At 39.1% G+C, this 21,398-nt stretch overlaps 1 protein-coding gene across 1 annotated transcript in view; it reads left to right on the top strand.

Moving 5' to 3' along the window:
• Positions 1-576: 576 nt before the first annotated feature.
• The window catches only part of HECTD1 (HECT domain E3 ubiquitin protein ligase 1), an 85,653-nt gene continuing 64,831 nt past the window's right edge, over positions 577-21,398 (top strand). The window contains exons 1-3 of the mRNA XM_040620801.1: positions 577-956; positions 2,276-2,548; positions 18,802-19,036. Coding sequence (XP_040476735.1) covers positions 2,409-2,548; positions 18,802-19,036 — 375 coding nt within the window. The 5' untranslated portion in view covers positions 577-956; positions 2,276-2,408. The remainder of the gene's footprint in view (positions 957-2,275; positions 2,549-18,801; positions 19,037-21,398) is intronic.

Here is a 21,398-nt window from a genome sequence, read left to right as displayed (position 1 = left end):
ACGCCGCTGGGCCTGAATCTACGCTTTTTGGAGCCTCAGTTCTCTCTTCAGTGCAATGGAGACAATGCTCGAAAATAATTACTTCCCAGGGTTGTGGTGAAAGGTTTTCCTTCTGGTGCACTGCGGGAGGTTTGCCTCCTAAGACCCCAGGGAGGTGCTTTTCCTCCCGCGACGCACTTCCGTGCGCGAGTCGGGCTGCCCCGCGGGGAAGAGGGGAGCTCGCGGCGGAGTACGGGTCGGGGGCTCGGCAAGGACAGGTTGGCCGCAGCTATGACGTGTAGCGTGGGGGCCTAACAGCAGGAGCACGCTAAGTGTGTAGGCACGGTGCAAAACAGGCTGAGCGTGCGTGCACCAGTGTGCGGGGGTGCTGGGAGCGGGCGTACGGCAGAAAAGCGACAGCTGACAAGGGAGTCCGAGGCCCGCAGGGCCAGAGCGTCCGGTTAACGGCGGCGGCCACGCGTAGCCTGGCGCCCCAGGTTGGGGCTACTGCGCCGCCGGCCGACCGGTCTCCGCAGCGCCCCACCTGGCGGCCGGTGGGGTCGCTGCCGCGAGCGTCTCTTTGCTCCGCCTCCGCCGAGCTCTGCTGCCCTACGCAGCTTCCCCGCCCCGCTCTCGCCCGACCCTCCTCCCTTCCCCCTCCGGGATCGCGATGGACGCGGCCACCCCCCGCCGCCGCTGGCAGCACCGCGCGGGCCTGTGAGCTGCGGGCCTGAGGAGCCGCGTGCCGGGGACCGGACGTGCGCTGGCTGCCGCCGGTCGGGGGAACCTCTCGCTTCCCTGTCACCAGGTCCCCGCGGAGGAAGGGGAGGGACGAGGCGCGGCTTTTCCTGTGCCGCTTGCCCGGCTCGACCTGCGCGGCCTGCGGCTTCCTGGTAACTCGAGAGCCGCGGCCGGGCCTGGCTCTGCCCGCGGCCTGCTTGGAGCTGGACCGGAGCGGTTTGGGACGACAAGCCGGGGTAAGAGCTTGAGGGAACGGGAGGCGCAAGCGCCTTAGGTGGTCGGAAGGGCCAGGCCTGGGGGCCGGGATCCGGGATGCCCGGCGGCGTGCGGGGAGCGAGACCCCGGCTCCGGGTGAGGTCGGCCGGGCTGCTGCGGACTAACCCGCTTAGCCCCTTTGTTCCCCTCCCCCGGCCCTGCCCGCGGCGGGGCCCGGCTTGCTCGAGCCCGAGCCTGGTTTGGCCGAGCCGGAGCCCAAGGCGGGCCCCCCTTGCCCTTGAGAAGGGTTCGCCTCCTGGTCGGGCCAGGGACGTCCCCCCGAGCCTCGAAGTTCCGGGCGCCGCTCCCGAGAGACCCGCCGCCCTGCTCGGCCGGGCGGCCTGTTTTGGGCACTGAGGCTTGTTGCCTCTCCCCCCGAACTTCCCCCTCCTAGACACAGGTAGCTAACTTAGGCAGGGTTTGGTGCCAAGAAACCAGAGCGCGGTGCCTGCGCCTCCCGGAGCAGGACTCGACTGGGCCCGGAGTGTTGGGTCATCCCTGCTGGTCGCCGCCGTTGGGTGCCCACCGGGACCCGTGGCTGGATTCACACACCTGCAGCTAGGTTACCTGGGATCCTTCCGTCAGGGCGCCTCCGGACTTTTGTAATGACTTGCCTCTTGGGGCTGCTTCTCTATTTTATATTATTTTTTTAACCAACTGCCCCATTCTGTGGGGATGGGAAAGAGGGCCATAGATTGGCCTGTATTCGGATCCGTAAGATGTTAGTCCATTGCATTTACTTTTAGCATTTCTTTTTAAACTTTTAAGAGTTGCCAAGACTGCCAGAATTCTTAACCACGCCTTTATTCATAGATACAACTTGTATCTAATTATTGTTTATATGTCGACGTCTTAAGAAGCAGTAAGTAAATTAGGAAGTGAGCAGAATTTGTGGAATTGGAGATCATTTTAAAGCAGAAACTTAATTTGGAGGGGGATTGGACACAGTGCTTAGAATCTCCTCAAAATACTGAATCTAACACTTATCTGAAGATCAGTTTTGGGTGGAGGAGGGGGGAAGAAGTTTGTTGGGGAAAAAAAAAAGAACCTTTAGTAAGGTGTTCTTTGCCTTTTGGCACAGACGTTGGTAATAGCAATAGTGGGATCTAAAGTTCGTTTGACTGTGTTTGACAAGACAGCTCTGGTTTCCAGTTAAGTAGCAGCCTAATCAGCTTATACTCTAGCGCAAAACTGCTTTTTATTCAGTATGACATATGAACGTTAAACAGGAGGAATAAAGTTGAAAAACTGCATTAAAGTACTCTCTCAAACATACTTATGAGTCTTTTCTAATTCCTAGGAGGACATCAGGAACATTTGGTTCTAGCTGATGTAAAAGAAAATTTTTTAAACCCAAGCTGATCAGTCCTGGATATTTAAAGGACTTTTTCCTTTTACTTTTTTAATTTAAGCAAAGAGGCTTTTAAAAAACCATGGCAGATGTGGATCCTGATACATTGCTGGAATGGCTACAGATGGGACAGGGAGATGAAAGGGACATGCAACTAATAGCCCTTGAACAGCTATGCATGCTGCTTTTGATGTCTGACAACGTGGATCGTTGTTTTGAAACGTAAGTACATCCCTTCATCATCATCTTTTGGGGTTGCTGTGGTGACATCTGTTTTCAACCATTTGCTGACTTTAGTTTGTGTGGACTTTTCTCTAGTGAGTTTTAAAATTATCTTTTTAAAAGTTTCTGCAGTTCTACATTTGCACTTTTCTGAGAAATAAACGTTGGTAGGTGAAGTAATTCCTGTAATGATAATTGTGATGACACCAATATATGTTTGTTGAATGAATAGGAATTAGGGAATACTTACTTTAACCCATAGCTTGCTTGATTCATTTTCAAAGTATGAACTGGGAAAATACAAATACTTCTTTAAAGTTATCTGTTTCTGTACCGAGAAATTAACTTGAAATAAACATGAAAATATAGAAGATGATGAACACAGTTTCCAACTGCTCCTTTTTTCATTAGTATTAATTCCTACGACAATGTACTTTCCTTAAATCAAATGATCGCTTTGTAAATTTCAGTGTGGAGGGTATAAATTGGATGTTACTCATACACCATATTTTTGGGAGAGTAGAAACAGATTTTGAAAATTGGAGTTTAAACAATTTTATTCAGAGGTTTTAATGTAGAATTTGTGTGAAAATGTAAAAGAATTCATTACTAGATGGGCTGTTAATGCTGTTTTTCCTCTTATGTGATACTTACCCAGTTAGATGAACCATTCTTCCTAATGCTGAACACATTTGGTTTTTACTGTTTATTTTATATTTCTTATTTATAATTTAAATTCTGGTAGTAAGTAAATGAAAACTCAGATTTTCTATATTTGGTTTAATGCCATTTTGAGGTAATTAGAAAATGTTTGAGATGTTGACTTAAAACTTTGTACAATTATCTTAATTTCTTTGAGGTGGCAATAAAGGCTGTTATTACAAAACTGACAAAGTATTTTTTTCTTTAAGATTTATTTATTAGAGAGACAGAGTGTGTGCATGTGAGCATGAGTGGGTGGTGGTAGGGGTGAAGCAGAGGGAGAAGCAGACTCCTTGCTGAGCAGGGAAATCGTTGCGGGGCTTGATCCAGTCCCAGGACCCAGGGATCATGACCTGAGCCAAAGGCAGCACTAAAGCATTTAACTGACTGAGCCACCCAGGTGCCGCTAAATTGACAAAGTATTTTTAATTGTCTTTATTTTTTAATGAATAATTAATGAAGATGAATTAATAAAGTTAAAAATTCTTAATTGTAAATCCCATTAAGACAATAAAAATCTTAGGGTAAAAAGCTTTATAAACAGTTTCAAAAATCACAATTTTTTTATTTTTGTTTTCTTTCAAGATTTTATTTTTGTGTTCTTTCAAGATTTTATTTGAATTCAAATTAGTTAACATGTAGTATAGTATTTAGTTTCAAGGGTAGAATTTCGTGAATCATCACGCAGTTCACCCATTTCCCCACCCCAAATCACAATTTCTTAATGGCCCATTCATGTCAACTAGTTTTAGACGGTCTTTATTATATTATATATTACATATTCTATATTCTGTATTATAACTTTAAAAAGTTATACTTGCTGGGGCGCCTGGGTGGCTCAGTTGGTTAAGTGTCTGCCTTCAGCTCAAATCATGATCCTAGGATCCTGGGATTGAGTCCTGCATCGGGTTCCTTTCTTTCTTCCCAGTTCGTGCTCACTTGTGCTCTCTGTGGCTATCTTTGTGTCTCTCTCTCTTTCTCTCTCAAATAAATAAAATCTTTTAAAAATAAAATGTTATACTTGCCAATCAAATTAATGATTGCTTTGTATTTTTATTAAGTACTAATATATAGTAGAGTTATTTATAATGGCATTTAAAAAGATGTTACCATATTAAGACAATTTTAAAGGAAATTTTAAAAATAGGAAACATCCCTATATAAAATCCTACCATCCTAACACAACCGTTCTTTCCATTTTCCCTTCTAGGCTTATTTATATTTGATATAATTTTATGAAAGATGAAATTAAAGTCAGATGTGACTTATATTTTGTATTTACTAAGATAATAAGCCTATTTCAAATTGGAATGATTACCCGTTTCATGTAGCATACCAGTAATGTGTCTATCAAAAAATGGATGTTGGACTAAATTTGTGACAATTTTTTAAAAGACATTTAGTTTGCTCTTTTTGTTCTGTAGTCACATTTTCTTGTCACAAGAATTGTTTTGATTCCTTTAAACCGGAGAGGCAGCATGGTGAGGTGGAAAGAATGGGCTGTGGCATTAGAGACCTGGGTTCAGATTCTTGGGTTCTTGGTCTGCTACATCTAATTTAGTCTTTGAGAACCTTAGTATAGTTTCTTTCTCTGTAGAATAGCAGTAGCTCCTTGGAAGGATTAAAGGAAAGAATGTATGTGAAAAGTGTTTTGGGTAAAGTGGGTTACCCACTAATACTATTATATTTCTAATTTCAATTTTTATTTTGGGACTTTATTTTGTGAAACTTACTGTTTTTGGAGAGTCTTTTTAAATTCTTTGCAAGAGTCAATGAACAGGGTAGGGGAAAAGCAAGATGATGTGCATATTTTGAATATTGGTGAAAATTTCCTGTACCAACTTGATTTCATTAAGATACTAGCAAACAGTCTTTATTTATATTGAATACAGCAAAAGATGTCTATATGTTCACATATGTTTTTGCCTTATTAGCTTGTATTAATAATTATATGTCTCTTTAGTCAGGAAAGGCAGGTGGTGTGGTAGATTAATGGCCTTTGGGATGGCATAGATTTGGGTTCAGGTTTTTGTGAAGATTAAAAGGGATAACATGTGAAATCCCTAGCATAGTGCTTTTCACATAATAGTTAAGTCTTTTCCTTTAATTTAGTATTATTTGTGGCTCTCCATTTTTTAGCAAGTTTTGACAGTCTTTTTGAAGTTAAGAAATGTACATATTCTGTGAAGCTTCGTATTAATGCCTGAACTTACAGGGTAATGCTCTAGAAAATAAAATTCAAGTTCAAGGTGAGTTTTCGTTTTCATTTGTGATATGTTAGTGAGTTAAATTTAATATGTTATAAATTTAATAAGAGTTAAATTTAATGAGTTACAAATGAGTTTGCATTCACGTTAAAACAGGTGATTATTGTACATGTTACTATAAATAGGTAAATCCTGGGCGCTTGTAGATCCTGCCTCCTATCTCTTCAGATAATATGATTAAAAGTTATATTTTCTGGGTAGAATCTAAGATCTAGAAAATGGGATATTAGGGATGGTACTTTTATTTTATTTATTTTTTTTTTTTAAAGATTTTATTTATTCATTCATGAGAGACACAGAGAGAGGCAGAGGCAGAGGGAGAAGAAGCAAGGCGCCTCACTGAGGGCATGATCCCAGGACCCCGGAATCATGACCTGAGCCAAAGGCAGATGCTTAATCAGCTGAGCTGCCTAGGTGCCCTAGGAATAGTACTTTTAGGTACTAGAAGGCTCTTTTTTTTTTCTTTTTCCCTTTTTTCTTTTCAAGAGAGGAAGCGGGTTAGGGGCAGAGGGAGAGAGAATCTTAAGCAGACTCCATGCCCAGCATGGGTCTCGATCTCACAACCCTGTGATCATGATCTGAGCAGAAATCAAGAGTCGGATGCTTGACTGACTGAACCACCCAGGTGCCTAAAGGCTCTTTTTAAAAATAAATAGTCATTTTAATTAATTATGAGGGCATAAAAGGATGTACAGTAAAAAGTCTCTCCGTATATTTAGAATAAAAGGTAAAAAACCTACAGTAGTGACAAGGCTTTAACCTTTTAAAGATTTTGAAGATAGTATTTGTTTGAGAGAGAAAGAGAGAGAACCCAAGTAGGGGAAGGGGCAGAGGGAGGAGAAACAGACTCCCCACTGAGCGCTGAGCCCTACTCGAGGCTCAATCCCAGGACCCTGAGATCACAACCTGAGCCAAAGTCAGAGACTTAACCAAGTGAGCCACTCAGGTTCCCCTAACCATTTAAATTGCGTTCCTACTTTATGTCAGGTGTTAGAGATAGGGTGGTGACCAAAACAGATACAGTCTCTCTTTTTTACTGTGCCTAGTAGTCTAAAAGAGAAGGCAGATATTAAATAATTATAGAAATAAAATTTTGGTTATAAACTGTGATAAGTGCAATGAAGATTAGGGTGCTGTGACGGTATATAGAAGGGACATGACCTGGCAGGGTAGGGGTAGTCCGAGTGGCCTTCTTCGAAGAAGTGGTTTTTCTTAGAGATATGAAGGATGAATAAGAGTTTATGGGGTGAAGTATGAAGAGGAGGTAGAATGGTGTTCAAAGAGGAGGCAATGTGTGAAGAATTTGAAATGGGGTAAGTATGGCATGATTGAGGACCTTGGAGAAAACTAGTGTGACTGGGACAAGGAAAGTTTGCTGGAGTGCTGCGTAGGAGGTTGGGGCTAGATGGGATGGAGTCTTATATATATGTTAAGTGAAGCTTTTGGTTTTACCTTGAGAGAAATGCAAAGGCAGTGAAATACTGCAAAAGAATGACTGATGGGATTACATTTGTCTTTCAAAAACATTACCTGCTCTTTTGGAATAGAATAGATGGGTAGAGAGGACAGAAAGAACAAATTCTTCTAGACTTGGTAGATTATGGTCCAGAGAGAGGTTTATAGTAATAGAAGTAGAAAGAAGTGGATAGAGATAGATTTAGGAAGTAAAATAGTCAGAAGTTGAATGATGGGATATGAGAGAGTGAGAAAGGTATCATGGATTACTCAGGTTACAATGGATGATGATGCCACTCAGTGAGAGAGAACACTGGAAGAGTTTTGAGGGGCTGAGATCATGAGTTTGGATTTGGCTGGATTCTCATATCTGCCTCTGCATTCAGCCTGCTGGATTATGTTTTGATAGAAATATATGAAAAAAATCATCCTCCGCAAATGTCTTTGGAAAAGGGAGGAATGTTGTAATTTTTAACATAATTATGGATATTCTTTGATACTGTACCAAAACTGGACAAGTGATAGTTTCTTAAGGGTTAGTTATAATGTGGATTCTGAATCATATCAATGAGCTTTTGGTACTCTGTTACATAAAATTTATTGGTCTCTCTTGTACTTTGAGTGGATTTTTTATTAACCCATGCTCAAGCTTGTAAAATTGTGCACTGGTTATGGATTTACCCAGCTATACAGATAATCCAAATGTTGACATATGTCATTCTACAAACAAACTCACATTTGTTTAATATGAATACTGAGCTCATCAGGAAAGTTTCAATATTAGGAAGCTGTCTAGCTCATGGTGGCAGATACAAGTTTTCCAGAATTGTCATTTTTGCTTGAAAGCTTTAATGTTATCATTGGCAATAAGTACCATCAGTTGTTTTCCTTGAAGTAGAAGGCTTACTTCGTTAACTTTTGAGAAAATGTTTGTCAGATTTCCAAGTCTGAATAATCACAGTTTGTCTGAAGTTCTTTCGAGTAAAAATGGTGTTACATGAAAAAAAGGTCTAGTTCAGCTCTCCAACAGTTACACAAGTACTTTCCCTTGACACACTGTCATTCTTCAGGAGGCGGACATGCTTTATACTTACTTCCCATTGCCTGAAGTAGTTTATTAAAAGGATGGGATTTCAAGGGTTGCGATTTAGTAAAATTAATAATTTTTTTTCCTTCATCAAGGTTATTCGTAGTGAAACTGCCTCCCCCCGGCCCCCCATGTCAGAGCTTGGCCGTGAAGAATACAGCTGCTAGTAGTACAGTTCATTGCCCCTGCCTTGATTCACGCTGAAATGGTGGCTGCTTCATCCACCATTGCTTTTGATTCATTAGTGTACATGTCAACACAGGAAGAAAGTGATTCAGAAAGAGAAAGAACGATTGTGTTGAATTGTGGTGAGGGGTCAAGTAGGGTGAAGACTGAAAGTGTCCTTTGCATTTAGCTACATTCTCAAGGACATTGATCTTGATGAGAGCTGAGTGGAGTGGTGGTGAGGGACAGATTTGAATGGGTCCAGGAGTCAGTAGGATATGAAGAAATAGAGCCAGGTAGTGTGGAAAACTTTTCCAAGAAGTTAGATTGGAATGGGGGTATGGGATTTTGTCGTTCAAAGGTCAAAAAGATAGGAGAGAGAATATCCGTAGTGTTTAGGATTCTGAGAAACTGGGAGAAAATTGGCTTCTGTTAAGACCAGTGCTTTTTAAACTTCAGTGTGCATGATGTAAATCAACTGAGGACCTTGTTAAGCTGCCGATTATGATTCAGTGGGTCTGGTGTGCTGCCTGATAGTCTGCATTCCTGTTATGCTACCAGATAATGCTGAAGCTGTGGTCAGAAAATCTTATGTTTAGGAGCAAAGCTCTGATCTGCTGGTAGAGAGATGGGTTTTATTTTAGGTAGTGTGTTCTTTGTAAAACAGGGAAGATGGAGAGATTAGATGTAGATGTTTTAGGTTTGATGGTTAAAAGTTTGAGGGATTTCTGTCTGATGACCTCTTTTCTCCTTGAAATAGGAGATTGAAAAGAATGATAGCATCTTGGATTGGTATGGGGAAATAATTATGCTTATAATTTGCTAGTAGCTTCATAACAGATATCTCTGTCTCCAAGCTAACAATAACTAGAGTCATATCTTAAAATATTTTTCATGGTCTTCCCCCCCCCCCAGCTTTATTGAGGTATAAATAGTCTTAAAATAATTATTTGACCGTACCACTCTATTTTACAAAATCTTTGGGTCTTTACCTAATGGATAAGAGTCAGATGCCTTCAAAGACTTCTCCTGTGTTCTCACAGTACTACTAGCTACATATTACTACTACTTTTGTTTTTCTTTTTCCCTTTGTCTTTTTTTTTTTTTTTTAAAGATTTTATTTATTTATTTGACAGAGAGACAGCCAGCGAGAGAGAGAACACAAGCAGGGGGAGTGGGAGAGGAAGAAGCAGCCTCATAGCAGAGGAGCCTGATGTGGGGCTCGATCCCATAACGCCGGGATCATGCCCTGAGCGGAAGGCAGACGCTTAACCGCTGTGCCACCCAGGCGCCCCACCCTTTGTCTTTTTAAAAAAAAGATTTTATTTATTTATTTGAGAGAGAGGAGAGAGCGTGAGCAAGCGTGAGCGAGCATGAGTGGTGGGGGGGTACTGAGGGAGAAGCAGACTCCCTGCTGAGCAGGGAGCCCTTGCATTTGGGGCTCCATCCCGGGGACCCTGGGATCATGACCTGAGCCGAAGGCAGCCACTTTACCAACTGAGCCACCCAGGCACCCCTGCTTTTGTTTTTCTGTTGCTAAGCATAGTGCCTGGCATATAATAGCTAATAACCAAATATTGAACAAACTGAAGAAGTTATTTATATTGTGCTTGCTTTTCATTTATGCCTAAAATGCCTAAAGAAAGTATTTCTGGAGTCATGAAATTGGTTGGGGAGCATGTAAGAGGAGGAGCATTGTCTTCTTCTCTGTAGTACAAACAGTGACAGAATCAGTATATATTTTCCCTACCCCCCTGCATTTATGTACCTATTTTTTCCATATTAACTTCTGTTTTCTTCTACCCCATGACAGAGTAATAGGGAAGTGAAATTACTTTTTTTAATTAACCCTACAGCTGATCCTTCCTTGAATAAGGAATGTTCATTATTTCAAATACATATAATCCTAAGAAGTTAAATAAGTAATTTCTGTTTACAGAAATCAGCTGTTATGTACTTCTTTTCAGTGGACAGCAGAAAGAAGTGCTAGAAGATGAGAACCATTCTCTGTAAGGAGGTTCATAGACAATGATCTTCAGTGAGCTTTTGTTAAATTCACCAAAGTGTCTGTCACCTTAAAATACAAAAAAAAAAAAAAACAAAAACCCACTCTTCTTTGTAGCTATAAATAATGTATACTTTGCATACTTGTTGACTGTGTCATTAGGCCTTTGAGTTCCTTAGCGCCAAGACTGTCTTATTCATCTTTGTATCCTACCCTCCAATACCTAGCATAGTACTTGGCATAAAAAAGTACTATTTATTCAGTAGATATTTGTTGAATGAATTGCAGTTGGATTTGTGTGTGTGTTTTAATTGGGGAAAAGCAAGTCTACATATTAGAATTTTACTCCTTTTTCTTTGAGAGGGAAGGCCATAATTTTCAACTGCTCTGCCAGGAGTTATTTTTAGTTAAGCAATACAGAGAGAGTCAAGGCTGGGAGCAGGGACAAAAATAAAAGGTGGAATGGATCAAAAGATGTATCTTTATGAAACCAAATTTATTAGACTTCTACAGTTAAAATTTTGTTTTAGTTCTTTAATAAAGAAAATGCCCAATTTACAGACCATATTCAGTAAAATATTGCCACTATAACTTCCTTTATTTATTTATAAAGTTTAATTTTATATTTTAAATCTTCAAAAATGTTGGTCCAAGTCCAAGTGATACAGTCTAGAAAAAGGATACAGTAGTTATAGTATAAAAACTATTACAGTTCCCAAGGAAATTATTTCTCTTGGAACCTCATGAGAATTTTTTTATCTCGTTTTTTTGTTTGTTTGTTTTAAGTTTTTATTTATTTTTTATTTTTATTTTTTTAAAGATTTTATTTATTTATGTGACATAGAGAGAGCCAGCGAGAGAGGGAATACAGCAGAGGAGTGGGAGAGGAAGAAGCAGGCTCCCAGCGGAGGAGCCCGATGTGGGACTCGATCCAGGAACACCGGGATCACGCCCTGAGCTGAAGGCAGACGCTTAACGACTGCGCTACCCAGGCGCCCCTGTTTTAAGTTTTTATTTATTTGAGAGAGAGCGAGAGAGAGCATGAGCAGGGGCAGAGGGAAGGAAGAAGTAGGTTCCTTGCTGAGCAGGGCGCCCAATGTAGGGCTCTATCCAGGACTCCGGGATCATGACCTGAGCCAAAGACAGATGCTCAACCGACAGAGCCACCCAGGTGCCGCATTCTTGTTTTAAGTTATTTATCTCTGCTTTCATCATGGAAACATTCTGATGTCATTGCAGATAGTATTTTGGAAACCATTGCTTAAATTTGTATTCATCTGAAGTTTCTTCTTTATCTCATTTGTGTGGTTGACTGGTCTGGTGGTTCCATATAGATGGGGTAATCTTAATATTTCCTAATTAAGCTATTTTTAGGTCTATAAATTGTTGTTATAGTATGGTACTAGGTTTAATTATATAAAAATAATTTCTGCCCATAATGTAAGAGATAAATCTAGCAAATTTTAAAGTTTGAAAACCTCTTCAATTATAAATAAACTTTTGTGCCATGGATGTATACTTTTAGCACTATTCAGGGAGGGCAGTGATTATGATATGCATGATACTCATTTTTTTCTTAAATTTATTTAAATTACACACAGGAAAGTTCTGAGTTTTGACAGATGCAGGGTCATGTAATCACCACCACAATTGAAATTCAGCACAGTTCCATCATCCCAAAACATTCCCTAGAGCTTTCTCTTTGAAGTTAAATCCTTCCCCAACTCCAGTGCTTGACAACTAGTGAGTGGCCTGCTCTCTGATGCTATTGTTTTGACTTTACCAGAATGTTGTGTAAGTAGAATCTCATATACATTGTGTAGTATTTTGAGTCCAGCTTCTTAAATGTAGTCTATTGCTGCAGCAACATAGATGACTCTCAAATGCAATAGATTTAGATCGCAAGTTCTGCCTTACCCTCTGTGGGTGGTGGTTCCAATGTTAGTGATTTCATAGCTTTTGTCATGGTATTTGGGTCTGTTCTGTATATGTGTTATTCAGAGCGTAATCTGGGACTTGGGTGATGAATTATATCATAGTTCAGTTGTCAAAGTTTTTGCTGCTGTTTTTCAGCTCTGTCCTCCACAGTGCAGTTTGGTAGGCGAGTTTAGGACTTGTTTTGGGATCCTTTTTTTGCTCTTTCTTTTCGGAGATTTCCCCTGTATCTTTTGGCTACCTGGAGCCCTTTTTACTAGTATTGTAGCTAGAAAACTGGGGCTTTCTTGATGTTATAGCTAGACTTCTTCCCACCCACCTCCCCTCTCCTCTTCTCACCCCTTGTGCTTGGACTAGACTAGACTAAACTGCCCTTAAGGTGAAAGTAGTGAGAGAAAAAGAGAAGATAACAGGATTCTTCTCATGCTCTTTTGACCGTAGGGGCTCCTTTTCTTAGTTCCCACTTCTCTCCAGCACCTTAGATGTTCATGCCATCTCTGCTGCCCTGTGCAAGTGTCACTCAGGGTTTAGTAATGAGGCTTAACTCTGTGAGCCTTGCCTTGGGGCCAGGCAGGGAATAAGAAGCCCCAGGAATTTCTCCCCACACTCTCTGGCTCACAGAGACCCTCTTTCTTGGTTCTCTCTGAGTTTATGTTCTGTGTTCCTGCTACGTAGTTTGGAGATTGGACCCATCAAGGGGTCAAACCAGGAAAAAAAAGAGGAAAGAAAAAAAGCCCCTGAAACTCACTTCCATCATGGGTCCTTATTTAAGTTTTGACTTCCTTCCCCAATCCACCTACTGTGTACTTTTCAGGGTCCTCAGATAGTTGCTTTTTTGTTTTGTCCAAGGTTTTTGGTTGTAATCATTGGGAGAAATAGGCTGTAATAAACTTACTGTAGTTGACTTGCCCCAAACTTTAAATTTATTTCCTGGGATTGCAAAATACACTTGTTTCAGAAATTTGGAAAAATCAGAAAACTTTGGAGAAATTTTTAGAGAAATTACCTGTAAGTACACTATCTAGTAATAAGCCATTTTAACTTTTTCCTCTAGTTTTTTTCTCTTCGTATTTTAACACGATGAACACCATAATGGTTTTTTTCTTTTACCTAATATCTTTATTAAACAATATTTGTATCATAATATGTTTTTAGTAAGTACCTCAATAAAACCTGCATAATCTGTCATATGGATGTGTCATATACTTAATTGTGCCCTTGTTATTAGATATATGGTTTATGTCACTGTGACCATCCTTGTATATACATTTTTGCCTGATAACCTTTTCTGAACCCTTGACTTGACAATTCATGTAAGAGGAGATCAAAGTTTCCTTAATCTGTTTGAAAATTACTTTTTGTAGTCTCACCCAATGTGTTTGAATGTAGTCTCTTATAACCATCTTCAAAATGGTATTGTTTTTGATAGAGGACCTTGTGGTTTTTGATTGTTTTGAACTCTAGAGTTCATTGTAGGAAAATCTAATTGAAAATAATGTTGAAAATAATGTTGAAAATAAGTTTTCAATCCTGGAGGAATGAATGAGTAGGTTAGTAAATCTGGATTTTTATTTTTTAAGGGAAAATGGAATGGAGAGTTTAAAATGATGTTAATATATACCCAGCATGGTTTTGTATCTGCCTCCAGTATGTGTTCATACAGAAATAAGGTCTGTATTAGAAATACAGAAAGAAGATATGAATGATTGAATTTATTTTGGAGTAAATTTTTTGTGATTCTAATTAGAGACTCTCTATAGTCTGAAGTGTTTGTGTGTGTATGAATACAGCTTTAGGTTCTTTTGTATTTTCTTGGTGGGGGTTTGAGTAATTCTGTCTTTAATTTTAAAAGTTTATTAATTCTTAGGGCACTTGGGTGGCTCAGTCAGTTGGGTGTCTACCTTTGGTTCAGGCCGTGATCCCAGGGTTCTGGGATCAAGCCCTGAGCCAGGCTCCCTGTCAGTGGGGAGCCTGCTTCTCCCTTACGCCCCCCCCCCCCACTCATGCTCACTCATGCTCTCAAATAAATAAATAAAATAGTTTTTTAAAAAAGTAAAAGTTTATTAATTCTGTCATGGCGAGCCAAATTTTATGAAATAAAGTCTTTAAATGTTTATCAGTTTAGCAAAAGTTTAAAGGTGGTAGCATTTTGTGTGGTTTAGCGGTAGGAATATAGGAATTCTAAAATGCTTCTGGTGGGATTATACTTTTGTTTGTTTCGACTTATTTATTTATTTACTTATTTAATTTTTTTTTAGATAGAGCATGCGTACAGGGGGCTGGGAAGGGCAGAGAAGAGGGAAAAAGAGAACCTTAAGCAGGATCTACACCCAGCACTCCTTGACAAGGAGCTTGATCTCATGACCCCGACATCATGACCTGAGCTGAAATTAAGAGTTGGATGCTTAACTAACTGAGTCACCTAGATGGCCTTCAAGTTTCTATTTAAATTTGCAATCAGAAATCTGTGTATAACTTTTGACTCCCCAGAAGCTTAACTACTTAGTATCTTCCTGTTGACCAGAAGCCTTACTGATAGAATAAACAGGTACTGTTATTTATTTAAAATATTTATTTATTTATTTATAAAAAAACAAAACAAAACAAAAAACCCATGTATAAATGGACCTGCACAGTTCAGACCCAGTGGTCAGCTGTACTGATACAGGCATGTAAAGATATACCTCCAAGATTGTTCACTGCAGCACTATTTCAAATAGTAAAAATCAGGAAACCACCTCAGTAGTGATTATGTATGGCTCTTCAATATATTGGATGTTATATTGACATTAGAAAGATTGAGCTAGGTCTGTTTATATTAATGTGGGAAGGTGGTCATAGCATTATCAAAGAAATAAGCAGATTATAGGATACTATTTGTAGTATGATCCCACTTATCAGTAACAAAAGCTTGATGGTGATGCACTAGGTGATATACTAGAATCATCTGATGACTTGGTCTCTCACATGCCCTTGATACTGGCTTTTAGTTAGGACCTTTCCTTGGTTTTTAATTGGAACGCCTTGTAATATGGCTCCTTGGGCTTCTTCACAGTGTGGTGGTTGTGTTGCAAAAATCCAGAGTCCCAAGAGAATCCAATAGAAGCTTTTGTTGGCTCAGCTTTATTTTATTTATTTATTTATTTATTTATTTATTTATTTATTTTATTTCATTTATTTATTTATTTGTTTGACAGAGAGAGACAGCCAGCAAGAGAGGGAACACAAGCAGGGGGAGCAGGAGAGGAAGAAGCAGGCTCCTAATGGAGGAGCCTGATGTGGGGCTCAGTGCCAGAGCACCGGGATCACGCCCTGGGCCAAAGGCAGATGCTTAACGACTGCGCCTCCCAGGCGCCCCCTGGTTCGGCTTTAGAAGTCACAGAGCCGTCACTTTTACTGTACTCATAAAGCTGCCCAGATTCAAGTAGTGGAAACATAGGCCCTCTCAATGGGAATGAGTATCAGAGTCACATGAAAAAGAATATATGGAGGGGGGTGCCTTGGTGGCTCTGTCGGTTGAGTGATTGACTCTTGATTTCAGCACAGGTCATGATCTCAGGGTCCAGGGATCAAGCCCCAAGTTGGCCCTGTGCTCAGTGAGGAATCTACTTGAGGATTCTCTCTCTGTCTGCCCCTCCCCCCTAAAATAAATAAGTAAATCTTAAAAAATGCATATATATATATATACATATATATATGTGGGTATGTGGAATGGGAGATAATGTTGTGGATATTGTTGGAAAATACAGTCTGCAGCATCACGTAATTCTTCAATTCTCCATCCTTTGCACATGTTATTCTCCTTACTTGGAATATAATGGCTTGGAATATAATGGCTTGGAATATAATGGCTTGTCGGCTTAACCATCTTCTGCCATGTGTTTATCAAGCATTTTTTATGTTTTGATCCCTGTACTACACATTTTATAATCATTATCTCAAATCCTTGCAATAACTCTCTAAAGAATACCTTGATTTAACTGAAAAGTCTTCCTTTTTTGTGGTGTCTTCTTTTCCCCAAATCCCCTAAGTTGAATTTTGCCTCTCAGAACTTTTTATGGACCTACTTCTTTGAGGTTTTTATTATACTTATTTATTTTTCCTTGATTACATTATCTTTCTCCCTATTAAACTGAATTTCTTGAGACAGGAATTATTTTCATTATATTCATGTATTTATGTGTATATCATATGTATTTCATATATTCATCAAATATTTGAGTATCCACTAGATAAGAAGTCTGGGTCTGGTTGTAGGAAAACAGATAAGGCACAGACCCTGCTCTCTAGTAGCTCATGTTTTCATGGATAAGGCAGGTAAATGGGAAAATATAATGTAGCTTGATAGATGCTTTTGCTAGATGGATTTCACTGAGTGCTCTGAAACCACCCAAAAGGAACATAACTGGGAATGGGTAATGAGTTGGTTTATGTGCAGGCTTCTTAAGGAGGTACTTATATATGTCCTTTTTAAAGTGCCTGTGATAATTCTAAGTGGAGATAGTGATAGTTAGTTGGTCTGGGTTAGAGGTAACATTTTGGGAGTTTTCATGGTATATGGGTGAGATTTACATCCATGATGTATGAACAAAGGGAATAGATGAGACCAACTAGAGAGAGAAAAGCAGGGAGTTGAAGACCAAGGCTAGATAGAAAACCAAGGGAGTCACAAAGCCAAGAGAAAATTAAAAGGTGTGAAATACTCATTGTAGATTTTGGAAGAAATGTAGCAGAATTATTGGACATTGTGCTCATTTAAGGTTGTCGATTACAGATTTATAATGACATTAGTTTCCTTGATTATATAAACCTTGTTTCTTAGTTACTGCCTGTTGACATGGATTCAGACCTAGGGAAGGTCGTGGCTGTAGTGGTAGCCTGGGGTGGGGGGAAGCAAGGGATTTTTGAGGGTCTTGGTTGAAGAAGGTAGGTAAGTGCTGTTGAATAACTGTAAAGCTCAGGTTGAATTCAAAGACCGAGTTGATTATCTATCAACATAGGGTTTCTTTGAAAATGATATTAAGAAATTCTCTATTGGGATGCCCGGGTGGCTCAGTCAGTTAAGTGTCTGCTTTCGGCTGAGGTCCTGATGGTTCTGGAATTGAGTCCCACATTGGGCTCCCTGCTCAGCAGGGAGTCTGCTTCCCCTCCTCTCTCTGCCTGCTGCTCCCCCTGCTTGTGCTCTCTCTGTCAAAAAAGAAAGAAAGGAAGGGAGGGAGGAAGGAAGGAAGGGAAAAGAGAAAAAGAAATCCTCTGTCAGGATGCCTGGATGGCTCAGTTGGTTAAGTGTCTGACTTTGACACAGGTCATGATCCCAGGGTTCTGGGATCTAGCTCGGGTCAGGCTCCATGCTCAGCAGGGAGTCTGCTTCTTCCTCTCTTCTGCCTGCTGCTTCTCCTGCTTCTGTGTTCTCTTCTCTTCTCTCTGTCAAAGAAGTAAATAGATAGATACATAGATAAATAAAATCTTAAAAAAAAAAAGATAAGGGGAAAAAAACCTCCCTAATCAACAACTGAAGAGACTGTTTTAAGGTATTACCTGTTTATATTATAATGGTGGCTGCTTTTTTTTTTTTTTTTAAGATTTATTTATTTATGTGAGAGAGTGTGTGAGTGTTGGGGGGGTGGTTAGAGGGCGAGAGAAGGCAGACGCTTAACTGAGTCACCCAGGTATCCCAAAACACAGATATTGTTAAAAAGCTACTAAAGATATACACAGGCTAAAATATGAAGGAAAAATAATTCCACTAAAACGTTTAGAGTACTACCTTTTGTGTTATCTGTAGCCCATTTAAAGCTTAGTTTGTGCAGAGAAGTTAGAATAATGTATTTGATGTCATACAACTGAGATTTCTACTAAATGTAAATCATAGTCTTTCATATTTTAAGTGTTGATAAAATATAGAGGATATTGGTACCTCACAAATTCTGCTTTTGATTATATAGCAGGCATTAGACTATTCATAGGAGGAAAGGAGAACTAAAGTTAATTAGTTCAATATGGTTCCAGCGTATGGAGCTAAGTGTTTAATATATATAATTTTATTTAATTTTCATATCACCCATATAAAGTTGTTATTTTTTAGATATTATCTATGCTTTACAAATGAGGAAACAGGACCACAGAGGTTACAAAGTTGTTGTTATGTTTTATCCTTATCTGTTAAACCCCAGATCAGCACTGGTTCTAATAAAACATTAATTGAACAATGTCCCTGGCCTTCAGGACCTTTTAATGTAAATAAGGAAATAAAGTGATAGATTACATAATGTGGGCACTGTTTATATGAAGTTTTAGGAACATGAAAGTACCACTTAGCGATTTGGGCAGGTTAGGGAGGGTTTTACAGAGCAGCTGATGTTTGAGCTGTGTATTGAATAGGAAATTTTTTTTTAACATGGTTTCAAGTTAATGCTGCTACCGTAAACTGTTGATAACTTGATATTTTCAGCAGTGATAAAATTAGCATGTGAGTATTGTTCTGGAAACAAGCAATTTGAGAAATACTACTTTATATACATGCAGACGCAGTATTGAATGTGATGTATTGTGTTACAGTTTTTATTTATGATTTTGTTAATATTTTGTTGTGAAGAATTCAGTAATCCTAGGTATAATATGATTTCTTTCACTACAGATGTCCTCCTCGCACTTTCTTACCAGCCCTCTGCAAAATTTTTCTTGATGAAAGTGCTCCAGACAATGTGTTAGAGGTGACAGCCCGTGCCATCACATACTATCTGGATGTATCTGCAGAATGCACCCGAAGGATTGTTGGGGTTGATGGAGCTATAAAAGCACTTTGTAATCGTTTAGTTGTGGTCGAACTTAATAACAGGACTAGCAGAGACTTAGCTGAACAATGTGTAAAGGTAAGTCTTAATTAAGTATTTACTGGCCCATTTGAAGATCACTAGAGAATAAAAAATATATTTTGCTAAAAAAAGAAAATTCTTTCATTATTCTTACTTTATTGAGAGTGGTTGACAACAGTGGAAGTCATAGTCTTTGTGGCACCAAATAGGATCCTGTATAGCTTGGGAAAAGAAATCTTATCTTCAAAGGAAAATTGTAGGTTACTGATAATGCTCTTTTGTGCTGGCTCTTGGGTTTCTGGTAGCTTTTTAGAGAGGTTATCCCTATTCTTAGCCAAAATGATTTTGTATGAAAATAGTTATGACAACAACCACAACAACTAATACTGATTATTAGAGTCAGGCATTAGACTAAACACTTTACATGTTTTAGCTCAGTCTTCATGACAACTTTATATGAGGTAGGTGCTGCTAATATCAGCATTTCTATTTTTTATTCGGAAAAAATTCAAGCATACTGAGGTTAAGTAACTTGGTTGGTGGTGATACAAGTAGTTTGTGGCAGTGCCAGAGTTGGAAAATTAGGAATTTGAAATTAGGAAGTCTGGTTCGAGGGCCCATGGATTTAACTATTTTTTTGTACTTCCTTTAGAGGAGCTGTTTTGTTTTAATCCTGGTGAGACTAACTATAAACTTTATGTGACTTTGAAAGCACCAGTGCTGGGTCAGTAGTTTATTAGCACTACTTGATGAACACATTTAGACTTTACATGACTTTTTGTTTATGATTCCTGTATCATTCTTGTTAAGATTCTTGATGCTCTGGGTCAGCAGTTTTCAAACTTTCTGTCTCAGGATCCGTTTACAGGTCTTATTATTGAGGGGCCCTTGAAGAGCCTTGTTTATATAGGCTATATCTATTTATCTTTACTATATTAGGTATTAAAACAGAAATTTAGAACACATTTATCTGAAAATAACAAACTCATGTGTTAACATACATTTTTACTGAAAAAATTATTTCTTTAGCAAATAGAACGTTAATGAGAGCAGTAACATTGTTAAGCATTTTTGAATGTCTCTTTAATAATGTCTGGCTTAGTAGAAGTCAGGCGGATCCTCATATCTACTTCTGCATTCAGTCCGTTGCTATATCATATACAGCTTTTCAGAAATTCCACCCTACACTCCTGAGAGAATGAGAATGAAAAAGATAATTACTGTCATGGTATTGGTATTATGAAAAAAGTTTTAACTTCAAGGATCTTTGAAAATGTCTTCCCCACACTTTGAGAGCTGCTGTTACAAGTGTTAATGTCTTGATTTTCTGCTTCTGTGTCTGTAGATTTATTTCTGTCTCTAGATTCAGACAAAGAGGTATCTATTTTCCTGTTTAGAACTTTTTTCTCTTATTCTCTCTTTTTAAAATTTAATTAATTAATTTTAGAGAGCACAGATGTGCTACTGGCTGTTGGGGGTGGGGGAGGAGGAGCAGAAGGAGAGAATCTCAGGCAGACTCCACGCTCAGTATGGAGCCTGACTCAGGGCTCGATCTCAACCCTGAGCTCGTGACCTGATTTGAAATCAAGAGTTGGACACCCAAACGACTGAGCTACCCAGGTGCCCCTCTGTCTTACTCTCTTGATCATATTCATGTTTCTTCTGGGACTATGATTTTACTGCATTGTGTATTCATTGACTCATATTATTTTAAATTCTTTCTTGTCTTTTACACCCTGCTCTCCCTTTTTCTCTTTTCTTTGAAGATTATTGTTATTAATTTATTCTTAAATGGTAGTATTTTCTAAGTTTCTTTTTTTATAAACTGTAACTTTGCCTAGATAATATAGTCTATCAGCATCAGTACTGTTCATTTGAATATGGCCCTCATGTTTTTATCTCTAGACCTGACCTTTCTCTTGAGTTCTAGACTCCATATTCAAAGGCTTGTTGGACAACTCCAACTAGCTGTCTGAATTCATGATCTTTTACTAGAGATAAAGTTATTTTGATAATTGTCATCAAATTACCCACTCTAGGCAGAAACCTGTGCTTTTTTCCACTTCACACATGTAATTAATGATGAGCTGATTTTCTAGTTTTATTTCCTTTTGTTTGTCTCTGTTGTTATTGCCTTAGTTAAGCTCTCATCCTCTCTTGAATATTAATGCTTGAATTTTTTTTTGCATTTGCATCTATACTCTCCCTTATGCCCCATTCTGAGTTATTAACTGGAAATCTAATCATATTATTTTTCTGCTTAAAACATTTTTCTAGCTTAAAGAATAAACTCTAAATCTTCTGGTATGCCTATAAAAATCTGTGGGTCCTGTTAACTCTTTAGTTCTACCCAAACTCCTTAAATATTAACATAATCTGGAAAATGAAAGTTAATTTTTAAAACATTTTATTTATTTGA

The sequence above is a fragment of the Ursus maritimus genome, unplaced genomic scaffold (genome assembly GCF_017311325.1).
Source record: "Ursus maritimus isolate PB19 unplaced genomic scaffold, ASM1731132v1 scaffold_36, whole genome shotgun sequence".
Classification (NCBI taxonomy): Eukaryota; Metazoa; Chordata; class Mammalia; order Carnivora; family Ursidae; genus Ursus; species Ursus maritimus.
This window is presented reverse-complemented; position numbering and strand designations above follow the sequence as displayed.